At 32.8% G+C, this 17,408-nt stretch overlaps 1 protein-coding gene across 11 annotated transcripts in view; it reads right to left on the reverse strand.

Moving 5' to 3' along the window:
• DZIP3 (DAZ interacting zinc finger protein 3) overlaps positions 1-17,408 on the reverse strand; it is a 102,820-nt gene that overhangs the window by 41,896 nt on the left and 43,516 nt on the right. For all 11 annotated transcript variants that reach the window (XR_008523609.2, XM_054551556.2, XM_024244594.3 and 8 more), the window contains 9 exons: positions 16,872-16,991; positions 15,313-15,414; positions 13,492-13,584; positions 12,654-12,706; positions 7,667-7,743; positions 5,408-6,025; positions 3,535-3,567; positions 2,063-2,232; positions 1,216-1,260 (listed from right to left, as the gene is read on the reverse strand). Coding sequence is in view for 10 of the 11 variants with exons in the window: in XM_054551556.2 (XP_054407531.2) it covers positions 1,216-1,260; positions 2,063-2,232; positions 3,535-3,567; positions 5,408-6,025; positions 7,667-7,743; positions 12,654-12,706; positions 13,492-13,584; positions 15,313-15,414; positions 16,872-16,991 (1,311 nt within the window). In the remaining variant the exon portion in view is untranslated. The remainder of the gene's footprint in view (positions 1-1,215; positions 1,261-2,062; positions 2,233-3,534; positions 3,568-5,407; positions 6,026-7,666; positions 7,744-12,653; positions 12,707-13,491; positions 13,585-15,312; positions 15,415-16,871; positions 16,992-17,408) is intronic.

Below are 17,408 nucleotides of genomic sequence, written 5' to 3' on the forward strand. Positions count from 1 at the left end.
ATATCAGCCATACGAGGCTTTTTTATATCCAAAAATTCGAGAGCTTGAGCATTACCATATTTTAATTTTATGGCAGTAAAGGCAAGACACACTATATGCGCTTGCAACTTAGTCTGGTGGTTTGACAGCTGTGAATTTACTTGGCCAGTTTTATGTAGTATTAGACCCATGACTTATCAATACTTTGGCAAAAATTAAAAATATCATCAAAATAACAAATTAGTTTGTTTTACCAGATAAGAACTGTCTAAAAGTCAGGAAAAATCTCCATACTCATGTCTTTAAAAAATAAAATTTAACTTTCATAACTTTTAAGTAAGTTATAATAAATGATTGTTAAATATAATGATAATGATATTTTACTTATCAGATTTGAATATGAATTGTTTTTTAAATCTTGACTTCGTGTTTTACAAATTCATTTTCATTGTCTTAAGTTTCATTAATGATTACAATTTGTTTACACTTTCAAATGACTAACAACATGGGCTCACCAGATTGTGGTTGGGCAAATATTCTCACTCAATTTATAATATACAGAATATATCAAGATTTTAAATATATTTTTCAGGCTAGAAAACAATTTTTTTTTACCACAAAGTTGCATAACATGGTGGTTAGCTATATGCTTGATTAAAAAAAGACATGTGGCTTTCCCTTATAGTTTTCCTAGCAATTAAGAGACTCACTGGTAAAATTGTGCTAGATACTGACTTGTTCATTTTGCAACTGACAAAATCAAAGCAGCAGCAATGCAAGAAGTTTGTATTTGTACCTTTTTGTGCGCATTATTGCATTTTTGGCATAGTCTCAGACATAAAGAAAAAAATCAAGATTTCTTAAAGTTTTGAAAGCTGCTTCTAAACATATCAATAAAGATATGACAAAAAGCTGTTCTTAAAACAATGAGTACACATTTTAAAAATAAGTGGTATGTAGAAATGAATGAAATTTCCATGTGACGAATTCAGTCTATATTTATGTATGCAAATGTATAAATTACAATTTAAGGAAGTGAAGTGTGAAATTGTATTTTGTACTTCAAAATCATTCAGGATATAACGTATGTAGACTTCTCTATAATCATCTATTCAGTAAGCTATTGAATAATTTGTGCTATATGTCTACTTGAACTAATTTAAGTTCTAACAATGAATTCATGTATTTAACTCAAGTGTTCATAATCAGTATTATAATGCTATTATAGTCTCTTACCTTTTTATTCTTCGTCTTCTTCTTTTTCCTTTGTTTACTCTTAACCTAGTAGATAAAAAATTATTTATTAAATATGTAATTCAAATTGCCCAATGGGTTATTTTGCAAAATATATTTCCTCTAACCACTGAGATCTTTTGTTTTCTAATATTATAGATATTTCTTTCTAGATTTTATGGAAACAATTGTTTTTGTTTTTATCATTTTTATTTTAATCCTAGTCTTCTGTCCTTAAATAATCACTGATGAATAAAGGAACAACACATAATGTCAATAAGTAGCTTACTGATAAAAGTTCACAGATGCTCACTTACACACATGGATGTAACAAAGGAGGAAGACACTTTTTAAAAAGCAACATATTCATGCCTATCAGATGAAAGATCTAAGGATAATCTAGTGACTATATAATAACTGTTACCACTTATTTGTAAAGAAATATGGAGATTCCATTCTGGATGAATTTCATTCTACCTCTGCGCAAATGGTTTTGAAATATCCCACTTTTCTCTTCCTTTCTTTCCTCTCTATTTTAGACTATCCTTTCTTCTACTTTCTAATACCTTCCCACATCCACTTCAATTGGGATTAAAAAAACAAAAAAAAATTACAATCTAGCATAATTCCTGCCACATAAGTGTTTAAGAAATGGTGGCAAAATAAATGGTTATGGCAGGAAAGATTATGGAAGGAAGTATTGAGGAAAGGACCATTCCAATTCAAGCTCTGTATAAACACTATGAAAATATAAGCTAAAATTATCTGGGATGCTTTAAGTACAGCACATGCAACAAATTAAAGGCCCAGAATAAGTTCTTCTAACTCAAATATTAATGAGAGCTTATACTTCCTGGAGATCTTTAAGAGATTCTGTTGAAGATTCACTGGGTATTGAGGCCCCATCTTTATTAATTTCTGCAAACTGTATCTCAGGGTGTGATTTCACATTTATATTGTACTCCATGAGAGGTGGACTTAGTTCTTCTTCCTCATTCTGTAACTCTTCTATTTCAATACCTAAACATTAAAGACAAAATTCTCAAAATCTGGATGAAAGCAATTTCAGCTTCTTATCAATATTATAATGTTTGCCCAAAAAAGCAACATTCACAAAACAGAAATAAAGTATATCTTACTCTTTTCAATTACTCGATGAAAATGTGATGTTCATTTATCAATTACCAAATAATATGTACAAACACCAGCCTGGAACTAATCAGTATGAACCTGAGTGCTATGTTACCTACTGGAATCTTAGGTAGACTCTAGATATTAGATACTCTAGAACTTAAGTAGACTTTAAATACTAACTTTTTGCATGTCCTGACCTTGATCCTATTAATAATGCAACTAGTATTATTTTAGCACATATATCTGAAATATAAAGAAAAAGAAGATAAAAGATCTATTTTTTCTGTTTTCTTTCTTTTTCGTAAGAGGGGTGTGAGCCCCCTATTATGTGACCTTTTCTTTGAGACTTTGCTCCTTGATATTGCCCCAGAGACCCAGTCTCAAAACTTGTGGACTTTGTCTGACTGGTCTCCAGAGAGTCCAGCATTTTATCCCAAACAAATCTGTGGTGGTGTTTTTTTAAGTATAATTTTAATTGAATAATATTAATTACACTTAAAAAAACAATAGCACAAAAATGGAAATTAGACAATTACAACTTATCACCTGGCAAAAAAAGTACATAGCTATAAACTGTAGACAGACTAAATAAAGTTATACACGCTAAACACCAAACAGAGAAAGCAGGAAGGTATTTTTGCCTGCTGAAGTTTCTGTGAGTAAAACGTTAGAACATCATCCTTGGGAAAACCCTGAAGCACATGCAATAAGCCAAAGGCAGAATAAAGCTCATTCTCGATTCAGCCGACCAGTGGTGATTTGATCACCTGATTTTCCAAGTTCTTTTTTTTTTGAGACTGAATCTTGCTCTGTGACCCAGGCTGGAATGCAGTGGCGTGATCTTGGCTCACTGCAACCTCTGCCTTCCGCGTTCAAACAATTCTCCTGCCTCAGCCTCCTGAGTAGCTGGGACTACAGGCATCCGCCATCACACCTGGCTAATTTTTGTATTTTTAGTAGAGACGGGGTTTCACCATGTTGGCCAAGATGGTCTCGATCTCCTGACCTCGTGATCCACATGCCTCAGCCTCCCAAAGTGCAGGGATTATAGGCGTGAGCCACTCACTGCGCCTGGCCCAAGTTCTTCACAATTATAGTTTATCATTTAGTTTATCTGATCAAATAAAAATTTCATAGGTATCCTTCGTTAAAAAGTCATTTACACATTTTATTTTTAAATATACTTACGCTGACTGCCCGTTATTGACTGTAGAGCAATTCCTATAATACATAAAGAAAAATTTTAGATGTACAATTGCAAATGCAACAAATGAATGTCTGGCTAGGATTAAGAAAAGGCAGAATATTTTTATATTGCACCAATTTATTCTGTAAGTAACTGGAAAAATAACCAGCTTTGCTTATCAATCCAGTTTAGACAAGGCACAATCTTTAGATTATCACATAAAGGTTATAAACCCATGATTAGAGAAAAAAAAAGTAAACAAAAATGTGGTATCACAGATAAAGCCTAGAACACAAGCACTTTAAACCAAGCAACGAATACTTATGTTTACAGTCTAAGGCCATGAAATAATAGTTAATTACACAGCAAACCTCCACTGAAAGTTGAGACTTTTTTAGCAATCTGATTTAACTGATCATCACTTGCTCTCCTTGCCCATTAATATTTATTGAGCACCTACAATGTATATCAGGCTGTGTTAAGCTCTAGAGATTGAATGGTGAAGAAAAAAAATGACAATCTTCATGGAGATTTAGTGGGATGATGGATGTTAATCAAATTATCAGATATCCAAATAAAAAGCAACTATAATAGCTGAGGAAAGAAAAATAAGATGGTAAGAAAGCCTCTAGTAAAGAGACTTGACCAATAAGCTCTTCAGTCTACTTGAGTAAGAACTGCTTAAAATGCTTTGAATTGAATGGGTGCTCAAAACTCTTTCTCAAATACTCTATTCTCATGAATTACTTAAAATCCTAATAGAGTAAATGTATTTTTTAAAACCCTAATTTATAAGTCAAAAATTCTTGCCTGACTTTCTTATATATCAAACTCAGTGTCCTCTTCTTTCATTCTTAGATTATGAAAGAAAACAAAGGTATTCCAGAGCCTTAGTAAATACCAGGACTGAAATTGGGCACAGCAATTATCTCTGAAGAAAATCTGGACCAGCTCACTAGAAACTTGTACAGTTGTATGTTTATATAGCATCAGTGTGGTCAGCAGTTGTTCATTAGGCTGTAAATAACTTGGGACCAGGAAGTCATCCTGAATAGCACAGCAGGGTTTCAGAGATGTTGTCATGCCTTGAACTCTGCTTTCCAAAAGAATAGCTGAGAAGGTATCCTGAGATGTGGGAAAGGAGGTCTGAAGTCTTTTCCACATCAATAGACAAGTTTGGGAACGGCCAATACAAACACTTGCATGAATGTTACCTGATTTTTAAAATTATCTACAGCCAATGAATAGCTGCTAAAATTGTAAACTAAACAAGGTTCTGCTAGAAAGTAGAAGAAACATACATCCACACTGTGTCTAAACGAACATCTTTGAAACCACACAGTACCTACATGTCCATGGTTTTAAACTTTATTAATTTTGGAGAATAAAACTCCACTTAAAGTGATAAAACTCTACTCAAAAGTCTTCAACGATTTCTGTCTGAAAAATGCAAACTCCTCAATGTGACAAAAAAATCCTCTTGAATGTACTCTATGAACTCTCCCCTACTTTAATCTCAATAAAGCCAACATTTTTTAGTTGCCTGCAGTATATTTTTATGTTTCTATACCTTTATTTTTGTTTCCCTCTGAAACATCCTTCTCAGTCTGCTTCACCTGGCTAACTTCTGCACACCATTAATAGTTCTTTAACTACAATACTCTCCAGAAAGCTTTTCTGGACTCCTTTAGCCTAGGATTTCCCATGGTATTCTGGAAACATCTCTAGCACTATAATTTCTATTACCTTCCTGATGAGTCAATTTTCCCAAAACCATGAGCTCACTGAGTCTCTTGCCCTTTGCACTGTGCCTGGCACAGAGCAGACATTCAATCAATGGAAGTTTATTGGCTGAAGTAAATAATCATTTAGTACCTTGTTGATAGCAGGATAACATCCTCTGTATGATTTCTGGTACTGGTATGCCTAGGTAGACGGATAGCTGATGGTAATCAAGGGAGATATTCTCAATGGGATTCTCCTTCACTTTGTCAATATCCTCTTGCATCATCCCAAGGCGCAGAAGAATATCTGAAACTTTTTTCCAAATTGAATTGAACTGTGACTCAGTGAGACCATTCATCAAAATCTCACTAAGGAGGATATCCCTGTATTTGCACAGTCTCAGGATGTCTGCAGATTTAGAGATGTCAGAAGATGGCGGTTCCATATTCCATCCTTTTTTGGGTGCAGGGAACACATTCAAATGTTTTATAAGAGCTAATAGGAGGCATAAGTCAAACTGTTTGGATTGCGGTAACTCCTTGTTAGGAGGATAAAGCAGATGCCATGATCCACCCAAAGGATGATTGGTCCAAAGATGGTTGTAGTAGGATTCCAGCACATTCTTGTGTATAAGAAGCTCTTTTTTCAAAAGAGGGGGTGGCATAGCCTCATCAAATATTTGTCGAACAATGTCAGTACCAGAAATAATAATTATATGAAGCAGATGATAGAAATAATTATAGTCAAGCTTGAAGATAGGCATTTCATCTGAAAATAAATTTTGAGAAGTCAAGACATTCCATATTAATGCTCTCTTTCTATTTGGTCTCTCACATTATATCCTAAGCTCCTGTAGGATAAAAACTATTCCAAAAGAATGAAGGATAGTACAGTGCTTTGCCACAGCCAATGCTCAATTAGCATGCTGCTTTCTGTCTGTCAAAAAATCTAAACAAAAACAACATGTTCCCAAGCAAAAGTAATAACAAAGACTAATCACCACAGAAGTCTTTCAATCATCTACGGTTTTGTTCAAGTAAATGACCTTTGGCAACAAAATGGCATCAAAGTATTAGGTCTTTAAAAATTCTGAAATTTGCCAAGAATGCTGATTGTCAATGTTTAACTATACTTTACTTAAACAATTATACTTTATCCTAATCAGCACTGCCCAACAGAAAGTCATGTGACAAAATGTTTTATATTTGCACTAATACTCATTGAGCACTGGAAATGCTATTTGGGTGACTAAGGAACTGAATTTTAAATTTAATTTTAATTAATTTAAACTTAAGTAGCCACATACAGCTAGGGACTGCTATACTAGATAGCTCAGATCTATATCAAGAAATGCCAAAAGATCTAGCTCCTTGCTACTCAAAGGGTAGCCCAGAGACCAGCAGCATCAAGCATCCACCTGAAAGCCTGTTAGAAAAGCACAGTCTCAGGCCCCACTCCAGACCTACTGAATTGAAATCTGCCTTTTAACAAAATTGCCAGATATATCAAATATATGTATAATGTTTGAAAAACTCTGATCTAATAAACCTCATCTTCTCACCCCCTCAGAAAAAGATAAGTAGGTATTTCATCAATAACATGCAATAAGGCATGAAACTGAACTATTTGGTATTTTCCTGTTTTAATAGTGCTTTCAAAGGAGAAAAGTCAGCTGAGGTGAATTAGAAAGTACTAATAATTTGGTATATGATGGCATTTGGTGTTATATGGATATCAAAATATGTGTCTGTCACAAAATGCAGCTTTATTATTTTATCCTTCAAGATTCTATGTTTCAAGAGATTTATTAAATTAACGTTTTTGCTTGAAATACTTGACATACATTGTGGAGGCAAGTTAAAAAGTTAATGACACAGGGAGCTTTCTTTGGGTTACCAAATAAAAAGTTGGCTGGACTGCCACCAAACTATTCTTCCATGGGCCCAGGGTCCCTTAATTAAGGTCTCCAGGTTCTGGGCAGGACATTTCCTAGCACACTCCTAAAAAGCTGGCACCTTAGTTTAGATTACTTGGCCTCAAACTCAAAATGTTCATTCCTTTCATGTAAGGGTACTCTAATGCTTGCTCTATTAAGAATAAATGCAGCAAGGGAAGGAACGGTTGGTAGAAAACCTCTGCTGGAACACAATCCCACAGTATAGTCACAGCTATGCACCAGACCTAGGATGCCTCTCTATAGGATGTCAAGGTAATGTGAGATCCATACATCTGCTGATCTTCCTGTCTGTGATTTCCAGCCTACACCGAGTGCTGCTTGCTAGTATAAACCTAAGCTCAGTGAATGACAAACACAGTAAAGACATGGTTGTTAATGGCATGAAAGTTGACAGAGAAGTCAAAAATTTTAACATACTTTTCAACAGAAGGCATATAAAAATAAAATAATACCTTTTGTATTAAATTTTAAACTGATCTTCGGTCTTATATCAGTATCAGTTATTTTCAGAGATATCAACTTTTTATAACTGCAAATGGAAAAAAATTAAGTTATAGTGGAAATAAAATAATGCCAAAGTCAGTCAAGATTTCTAGTATGAGCATGGCTAAGTGAGTATTTTCATCTTCTCCTAGAAATAATTCAAGAAGGAGAAAAAATAATGAACAGATAGAGCTCACCAACAATTAAAACCCTACACTGTCACTTTCATTGGAATTATCAAGTAAGCAGTATTGCCAGATTTCATACTAAAACTATCACATTACAAACTTCCTTGCAAAAAGGCTGTGTGGTAGCAGAAAAAAAAGGAAAGAAAGCTTTGCATTGTAAGACAAAAAAAGCAAGCAAACAAACAAAAAAACAGCAAACCTGGAAGTCCTCCCTGGCCCTCTCTTCACCATATAATATTTTTGGTAATAACTACTCCAAGAAAACCCAACTCATTGAACACCTACTGATTAAAAACAATAAGGATGCTAGTAGAATATCAATACAAATAATCAGAAAAATAAAAAATAAAGTAGCAAAATGTATTAACTAGACTAAGCACTAGGTAAATGCTGCCATTAAACAGATGGCTTGGCTTTGAAATGAACCACAGAAAACAAAACAGAAAAATATTGGACAACAATGCTACAATGTAAGCTTAATGAGGAAAGGGATTTTGGTGGTGGTTGTTATTGTTAACTGATTTTATCTCCAGTACCACTATAACACTGTTAGTTGCATATTACATTGAAAAAATGTAAAACTCTGACAATATGAAGTTATTGGGGAAGATACTGAGTAAAAGGTATCTCCCATACTGTTGGTGGGGAGTGTACATTTGTAAAACCACTCTGGAAAACAATTTGGCAAAAGCTAGTAAAGTTATAGATATACACAGGTGGCCTAGCAATTCTACTTTTAGGTATACATTCTGGAAAATTTTCTGCTCATATTGACCTAGCGACATGTACAAGAGTGTTCACTGCAAAACTATTGTTATAGCCAGGACCTAGAAATAAACATCTGTTAATGGGAGAATGATTAAATTAGTGAAGCAATAATATAAAATTAGAGCAATAAAAATGAAAAACACTACAACTGTAACAGTAAGAATGGAATCACACTAAACATGATTTTAAAATGCATAAAACAAATGTTTCCATATATAATGTTCAAAACAGAAAAAATTAAACTACACTTATAAGTAACAATATATTATGTAATTTATAAAGTAAGTAGAAGTAAAACATATGAAAACAATAGCACAAAAGAGGGAAGAAATGGAAATCTATTATTGCAAGGTTCTTACACTATACATGCTGTGGTATATTATTTTAAAATAAACTTTGACAAGTTAAAAATATGTATTGTAAGTCCTTAAGCAACCACTAAAAAAGGGTAAAACTAATAAACCAAACCAGAAAATAAACAATAAAGACAGATAGGGAAAATTGAAAACAACAAGGAAGACAGTAGATTTCCAACCATATAAATTAGTAAAGAAAATACAAATGGAATAAAAAAAAACAATTTAAAGGCAGAGATTGTCATATTGTATATATAAAAGAAGAAAGACCTATGCCACCTACAAAGAAATACATAGGTTGAAGTAAATGGATGCAAAAGGATATACCATGCAAACACTAATCAAAAGAAAGCTGGAGTAGCTATATTAATATCAGACAAAAAACACTTAAGGCAAGAATATTATCAGGGTTAAAAAGAGATGTTAAGGTCAGGCGTGGTGGCTCATGCCTGTAATCCCAGCACTTTGGGAGGCCAAAGAGGGTGGATCACGAGGTCAGGAAATGGAGACCATCCTAGCCAATGTGGTGAAACCCCGTCTCTACTAAAAATACAAAAATTAGCTGGGCGTGGCGGTGTGCACCTGTAGTCTCAGCTACTCAGGAGGCTGAGGCAGGAGAATCGCTTGAACCTGGGAGGCGGAGGTTGCAGTGAGCGGAGATCGCGCCACTGCACTCCAACCTGGGTGACAGGGCGAGACTCTGTCTCAAAAAAAAAAAAAAAAAGGATGTTAAAGAAGAATAAAGGAGTCAAATTGTAAAAAAAAAAAAAAAAAAAGGTAACAATCCTAGATGTGTGTGTAGCATTTAATAAGAGTTTCTAGATATACAATTAGACAGTAGACAGAAAAAAAGAATAGTATACTTCAACATTCCCTGAGTAACTGATAGAAAAAGTAAATAATCAAAAATGACATAGAATGCTGAAACAGAGCTGTAAACTAATTTCATCTAATGTATAGACTATTTCATTCAAGATCAGAAGACAGATTATTTACAAATGCAAGTGCAAGATATACAGTAATATGATCATAAAATAAATTACTGCAAAGGAATTAAACTAAAAGTGAATATATCTGGAAAAATAGCTGAAATATTCCCAAATATTTGGCAATTAAACAAATACTCCTAAAGAGCCCATGGTTAAAACATACACACACACACAAAACTAGAAAACATTTAAAATACAATGAAAATAGTAATAATAAATTTCTACACATCAAAACACATGGGACAGCTAAAGCAATGCTTAATGTAAAATCAGTTTATAAAGAACAAAGGTTTCGAATCAATGATCAAAACTTTCACCTTAAGAAAAATCAAAGCAAATTAAACCTAAAGCAAACAAAAGTAAGGAAATTACAAAGAGCAAACATCAATGAAATTTACAACAAAAATATTATAGAAAAATCAATAAAATTAAAAGCTGATTCTTTGAAAAGATCAACAAAATTGATAAACTTCTATCCAGAATGATCAAAAAAAAAAAAAAAAAAGACACAAATTGCCAACATTAGGAATGAGAAAGGTGACATCGCTACAGAGAAAAGGTCTCTTAGGCTGAAGAAACCAGAAAACTGAAATGGAACCATGACTACTAACAGAATGGGGGAATCCTATAAGGGAAAGTAATCAGAAAAGAGATCCCCAAATTCTTTCCCACAGCGTCTCTGACTAAACACTGAACCACATGTGTAGAACAGACTAAAAGCAGCTCAACTAAGGCCAAAAGATCTGGACTGAGACTGGATCCACCACCCAAGAAAGTGTTCAAAGTTCACATCTAGCCAATTAGTGGCCTGTCAAAATAAAAGTAACATTGCCCATTGGGGAATAACGGAATCCAGAATCTCTACTTTGTATTTATTGTGGCCTAGCTATGTGCCAGATATTATGCTATGTGCTGGGAACATACTAGAAAACAAGATAAAGTTCTTGCCCTCATGGAGGTTACACTCAAATGGAGAAGACAGCCAAGAAAGTGTAATAAACATTAGTAAATGTTTTGATAGAAACAGAGGAAATACATGATAGAACATCTACTGTAACCTAAGTAAGGCTTTTCGAAAGCTTTAACTAGACAAAGGAGCAGAGTAGTCTAAGCAAAGCTTGGAGGTCAAATAGTAAACTAGATAAACTTCAATGCAATAACTTGGGAGGTTTCTTGAGATGGCACACTGAAGAAACCAAAAGAAGCTCTGTATAGTTGGTACATATATGGTTAAGAGTACAGTGACAAGAGATGGCACGAATGAGTTCGGCTGTGTACAAGGTTAAGTGAAGAGCCAAGCTAAAGAATCTGAACTTAATTTTAAGAGCAATGAGAAGCTTCTGAAAGATCTTCATGAACAGAAGTGATATATTCCAATTTTTATGTCAGAAAAGTTCTATTGATGGTTATGAAAACAACAGACTGGATAAAGGAAAGGCTAAAGACAAAATTTTAAGAAGCTGTTTGAGAATTTCAAACGAGAAATAATGATATCCTCATTTAGTTTAGTGAAGTGGTAGAGATAGGGTAGAAATAGGAAGAAATTTATATTTTAAAAACTAAATTGGCCGGCCTCACGTCTGTAATCCCAGCACTTTGGGAGGCCGAGGCAGGCGGATCACAAGGTCACGAGATTGAGACCATCCTGGCTAATATGGTGAAACCCCATCTTTACTAAAAATACAAAAAAAATTAGCCGGGCATGGTGGCGGGCACTTGTAGTCCCAGCTACTCGGGAGGCTGAGGCAGGAGAATGGTGTGGACCCGGGAGGCGGAGCTTGCAGTGAGCCGAGATCACGCCACTGCACTCCAGCCTGGGCAACAGAGTGAGACTCCATCTCAAAAAAAAAAAACAAAAAAAACCAAAAAAAAACAAACCTAAATTGATAGGACTTTTTAAAAACTCATAAAGCAGTGTTAGAAAGAAAGATCAGGAGTCCAGTTTTGGACATGCTGAATTATAAATATTTTTGAAAAATAAAAATGGAGATATTCAGTATGCAGGTAGGTATATAAGGTCAAGCTTTTAGGAGAGAGATTTGTGCTAGATATAAAGATTTGGGCTTCATTAACTAATAAGGGAAAACTGATGCTTTAGATGTCAATGCAATGTCCCTACTAGATTGAAAAATGGCATTTATACACGTTAAACAGAAGAAAAAGAGAATCAATTGATTGGGAGAACTTTTATATTGAAACTTCTAACTTTAGTAGCAACACTCTATAATACCACTATTAATTCTAGGCTTATCAAATATATTACTCTGCAATACAGTTTTCTCATGTAAGAAACAGGAAGATTCTAATTGCAAGACAAGCTTAGTGGTTTGGATAAGTTTTGAAAGATAGAAAAGTCTTTATTTCATAACAAACTAACTTTAAGAAAAATACGTTTGTTTAAAGAAAAGGATTATTTTCATATTTAATGGGAAAGTATTCACATAATTGCTCCATCTCCGCTTTAGAATGTAAATGTCTACAATAAGTGGTGACAGGGAAACAAATGGCAATTAAATATGATTTTTTCACATACCTTAATACTACCTTAAAATTTAATGCAGCTCCATTAGGTGACAGAAACACAGAAGAATTAAGCAACCAAAAAATATATGCATATTCCAAAAAAGGTAACAGAGTAATTTATTTTAAGCTTACCTTGCTCCTAAATTTTCAATGGTTATATATTCATCCTTTCTCACAACTTCAAACTGCAAGTAATAGGGAAAAAAATAGCCCTAAAGTAGTTCAATTTTCAAAATGTTTAATGTTATTTCTTAGCTTAACATTTGAAACATACAATGAGAATGAAGCCACAGTGAATATAAAACAAACAAAACATGAATAACAAGGTAAGTAATAAATAATCCTGATCAAAAAAATGAACTAGAGTTGACCTTAAAAAAGCAGTTCTACTTTACATCACTATAGGATTTAAATGCCAAATCTGAAATACAAAAATAGCACATTTTACAATAAAGAAATAAGATACATTTCTAGTCATAATTTGGTCTATTTAGTTATAAACTAAAAATTCAACAAGATATTTCATTAATTAAAACGTAAAATGGATATCATCTGAGTGCATTTTATGTAACAGGTACTATATGTGATGTTCTGTAGATACCTTCATAGGAGGATATTTACAGACTAAAAGAGGTTCAGAAAGTCTAAAATTATTTTTAACCTTAGGTGTCAAAGGATTAGATAAATTATCCTTAGTTCACGATACTTTCCTTATTGGTATACTTATGGCATATTTTGTCTTTGTTTCTCTTTTTGTGTCTTTCTCTTTATTCTTAAATTTTTACTGTTCTTAAGGACCACTTAAACATTGTATAAATCATGGTAATAAAAAGGTTCAAGAGCTCAGTCACTATCAAAGGCAATATGGCTGGAATCTAATTATGATGATTCCCAGGTCTGTTTCAAGTCAAAAATATTTTTCCAAGGAAGGAAAGCAAGAAAAAAAAAAAGGACAAAACAAGATACTCACCAAAATTTTAACAATTCCAGGTACATCACATTGCAGCATCCTTACCATGTCACCTGTACATCCTTCCTTCAAACATTTTTTCCCACTAAAACTCTAAATTTATTAATAGAAAAAAATAAAAACAGAAAAAATCACTGATGTGCAAACCTGATTATATTTAAATAAATGTAGTTAGAAGCAAATGTTGCTAGACAGTAAACTGGAAGATGTGAATATTTGACATGTAGCTGTTAAAAGATGGTCCATTTCATAAATCAATGGATATCCTATTTAAAATGTATGATTTCACTCTACTTCAAAATCTTCAAGTATTTTTAGCTGTATTACAGACTAAAATGCATTTGCTGCTCCAGAGAAAGCAACTTCAAGTAAAATGTACTAATTAAGTATGTGTAAAGAGGATTACTGAATTTCTATCAGATATGTGAGGATTCTAGGGAAAAGGAAAGAATAAAAATGTTACATTCTTTCTCTAGTTCTGGTCTGCTATTTCTTTTGGTTAAATTACTTATTTTTCTTTTACTTCTCTTTCTAAAATTCAGTAATATTAATTGCCCCTACAATCAAGGAAATTGTAAAGTATATACCACTTAAAAATGAATAAGTAAATCTTTATACAATTGTTTTTACAGTTTATAATATGAGTTCATCTGTTTTGTCTGTTAATTCTTACAAAAACCCTATGAAATAGGTTTATCTTATCCTTACTTTAGAGCTTAAAAAATTAGTCTCTGAGCAATTAAGTTACCAGTCTAATATAATAAAACTAGTAAATGGCTCTGTCTGGACTTGAACCCAGATCTCCCAACTCCATATTCAATACACTTTCTGCTACACCACAATTGCTTTAAACAGGTTTTCTGTTGTTTGTAGAATGTAAACACTATGGAACCAAACATTATAGACCCAACTTACAGTCATCAGCTCACTAAAGAGTAATTAATTCAGAATTGGGCTTTGTATTTCCACTTTAATATTAGTGGCAAACAACTCTATTATATGTTATATATTATAATAGTTAATAATTATAACAGTTATATGTTATATATTATATAATAGTTATAATTATAACTTATATAATTATAGTTATATAATTATAGTTATATAGTTATATATAATTATATAGTTATATAGTTATATATAATTATATAGTTATATAGTTATATATAATTATATAGTTATATAGTTATATATAATTATATAGTTATATAGTTATATATAATTATATAGTTATATAGTTATATATAATTATAACTTATATAACTAATATATAATGTATAACCATATATTATGTTATATAATTATATATTATCTATAACTATATATGATGTGTAACTATTATAACTAAATATAAATATTAAAAGTTCCAAATATATTTTTGAAGACTATGAAATTTGTCCTTGTTCTTCACCTCTAAAATGGAAATCCTTAAAACTGTATAATTATGCTTTCTGTGTTTTCACTAAGAAATTCTATTCTATGATCCTATGTGCATATATGCAACAATATTTCTATTCTTAAGAGTATACATTTCTAAAAGGAAGGGAACAAATTGATAGAAACCACTAAGCAAACCAACTAGTAGTGTATCATCTACAAAGAGCTGTTTAATAAATGATGATAATGAATGAAAAGTGGTAGGGAGATAAGCATCAGAGAGAATTGGGAAAGAACAAAGAAGGAAGTAAAAGAAAAAGAAAAAAAGGAGGAAGTAAAAAGAAGGAGGGAAGTTACAAACAGGAAGAAACGATGGGGAAGAGAACAAAAGAGGAAAGGGTAGAGGAAGAAATGCTGTTGTAGTTTTAAGAACAAATATAATACCTGATCATTTTCACCTGGATACTTTAAATTCTTGAACTTTTTCCAGCAAATTTTATGGAAATAAACACAGCAACTTTTACTGCACATTAACTGAAAAAATCCCTGGAAAAAAATAAAAGTTATCAATAAGGACATGGTGATACTTGTATAAATAAAAAAATTATATTAAGTCACTTTAAAAATTATTCTATAATTAGATTTTACATGGCATTCAAAATTTATCAACAGAACTCAGAGATCACCAAATAACTTTACAAGTCATTTTTACATCACTAAAGATAGGAAAATTAGGACAGTAAAAAAAAGGTCAATAATTTGAAAAAGTTAATATATTTTCCATATTCTACGTACAACAAAATATCAGAAACCCAGTGAGTGATGTCTATAGAGGAACATGCTACCTACCCATCTTCATCTCCATTTTCATATTTCTCTTCCTCCATCCCCAGCTCCACACCATTACTGCCTGAATCCCCTCTGTTACCAATAATGAAAACTCAGATTTGCTGCCTTGGTGACAGCTCCTGAGCTACTGCATTATCCAAGGGTATAGATTGCTTGTCTTTCCCACCGTACCCTGCCTGGAAACTACAACCTTGCTTTTTAAAATTTTTGCTTTGATGACAAAAATTAAATTGTGTGCCTAGGTATTCCTGCTGCTACATGCTGTTGTTCATTTGATTAGAACCCTAAAGCATTCTTGAGAAACCTTAGAACCATATCACCATGTCACTTAAACCAATACTGAACAAGCCTGACCCTGAGCACTACATCTCACCAGGCTCACTTTTCAATCCCTGTCTTATTCTATTGAATAGATCTTGGTCTTCTCCTTCTCCCCACCTATCGGATTGGCTGTACACATCATGCCTCGCAATTAAGATTTCAGTTATTTTTTTAGAAGTATTGTCTGATTTGCACATCGTCTCATCCTATCTTGTGATTTCACAAAGTCTTATTCTGATAGATCCAGAGAGATCGATCTATCAGAAGTATTCTGATAGATCCAGAGTGATAGATCTATCAGAAGTATTCTGATAGATCCAGAGAGATAGATCTATCAGAAGTATTCTGATAGCTAAATTTCTTCAAATCAAGGCTGGTTACTTTTTCCCCCTGCCAAGGCCCATAGAAGAGAAAATGATCACTTATTTAGCAGTATCATTCCTGAGGAGTGACAGCCTTTCTCCTTAGTAAAATGCTACCACCATTCTTAACCTCTAACAATTCTAACTATAAAGTAAAGGATTTTTTAGATCATTTTCACTATATGACTGACTGCAGGAATAATACTTATAACTTCAGATGCACGTGAATGGTTACAAAAACCTTAGCAAAACCAATTTATTCTTTTATTGACTCACAGAATATAAATAATTCCTGATCACTCTGAATCCAAGTTCTCAAAGATAGTAAAATAACTTTTCAACTGCTTTACCATTGTAATTAAACTAAATGCTCTTTTAAAATATTTTATACATAATTTTTATAATTTTTATATAGTTATATATAATTTTCAATTACTTTTTAAAAATACTGTTAATTGACAATTACAGTACCTTATAACTGGTGTTCTTCAAAATGTCAGCTTCACAAGATCGTTCACAATCTAGGTAACTACAAATTGTCTGCTTCATTATATTGCTTTCAGTTGTCTTGATAAAATTATTAAGAAGATCCTAGATTTTAAAAACAAAGAATTCTCATGAATTATTAATAATAAATTAACACCACAATTAAGACTACCCATGTTTTACCTTGGTAATATGTCGATATCATATCCCTTTTTGAAGTACTTGTATATATATATTTTTAATAGTAATAAAACATTTCCCTAATTCAAAGTAAACAATGTATAGGAAGGTCCTAAATTAGAAGTACTGGATTTCTTAATGAATGATATAAACATGGAGAATGGAGAGAAGTGTATGTCTGAAGCCATACATCTCTTTATCACCTAACTCATAGCATAACACCTGGCATATTCCTATCAAGAATTATTTGCTCTAATACATACACACAGAGAGACAATAAATCGCTGGTGTCCAAGACAATCTTGGCTGGAAGCAACCCTTAGGTCACTGCATTGGCAGTGG

Source organism: Pongo abelii, chromosome 2, assembly GCF_028885655.2.
Source record: "Pongo abelii isolate AG06213 chromosome 2, NHGRI_mPonAbe1-v2.0_pri, whole genome shotgun sequence".
Lineage (NCBI taxonomy): Eukaryota > Metazoa > Chordata > Mammalia > Primates > Hominidae > Pongo > Pongo abelii.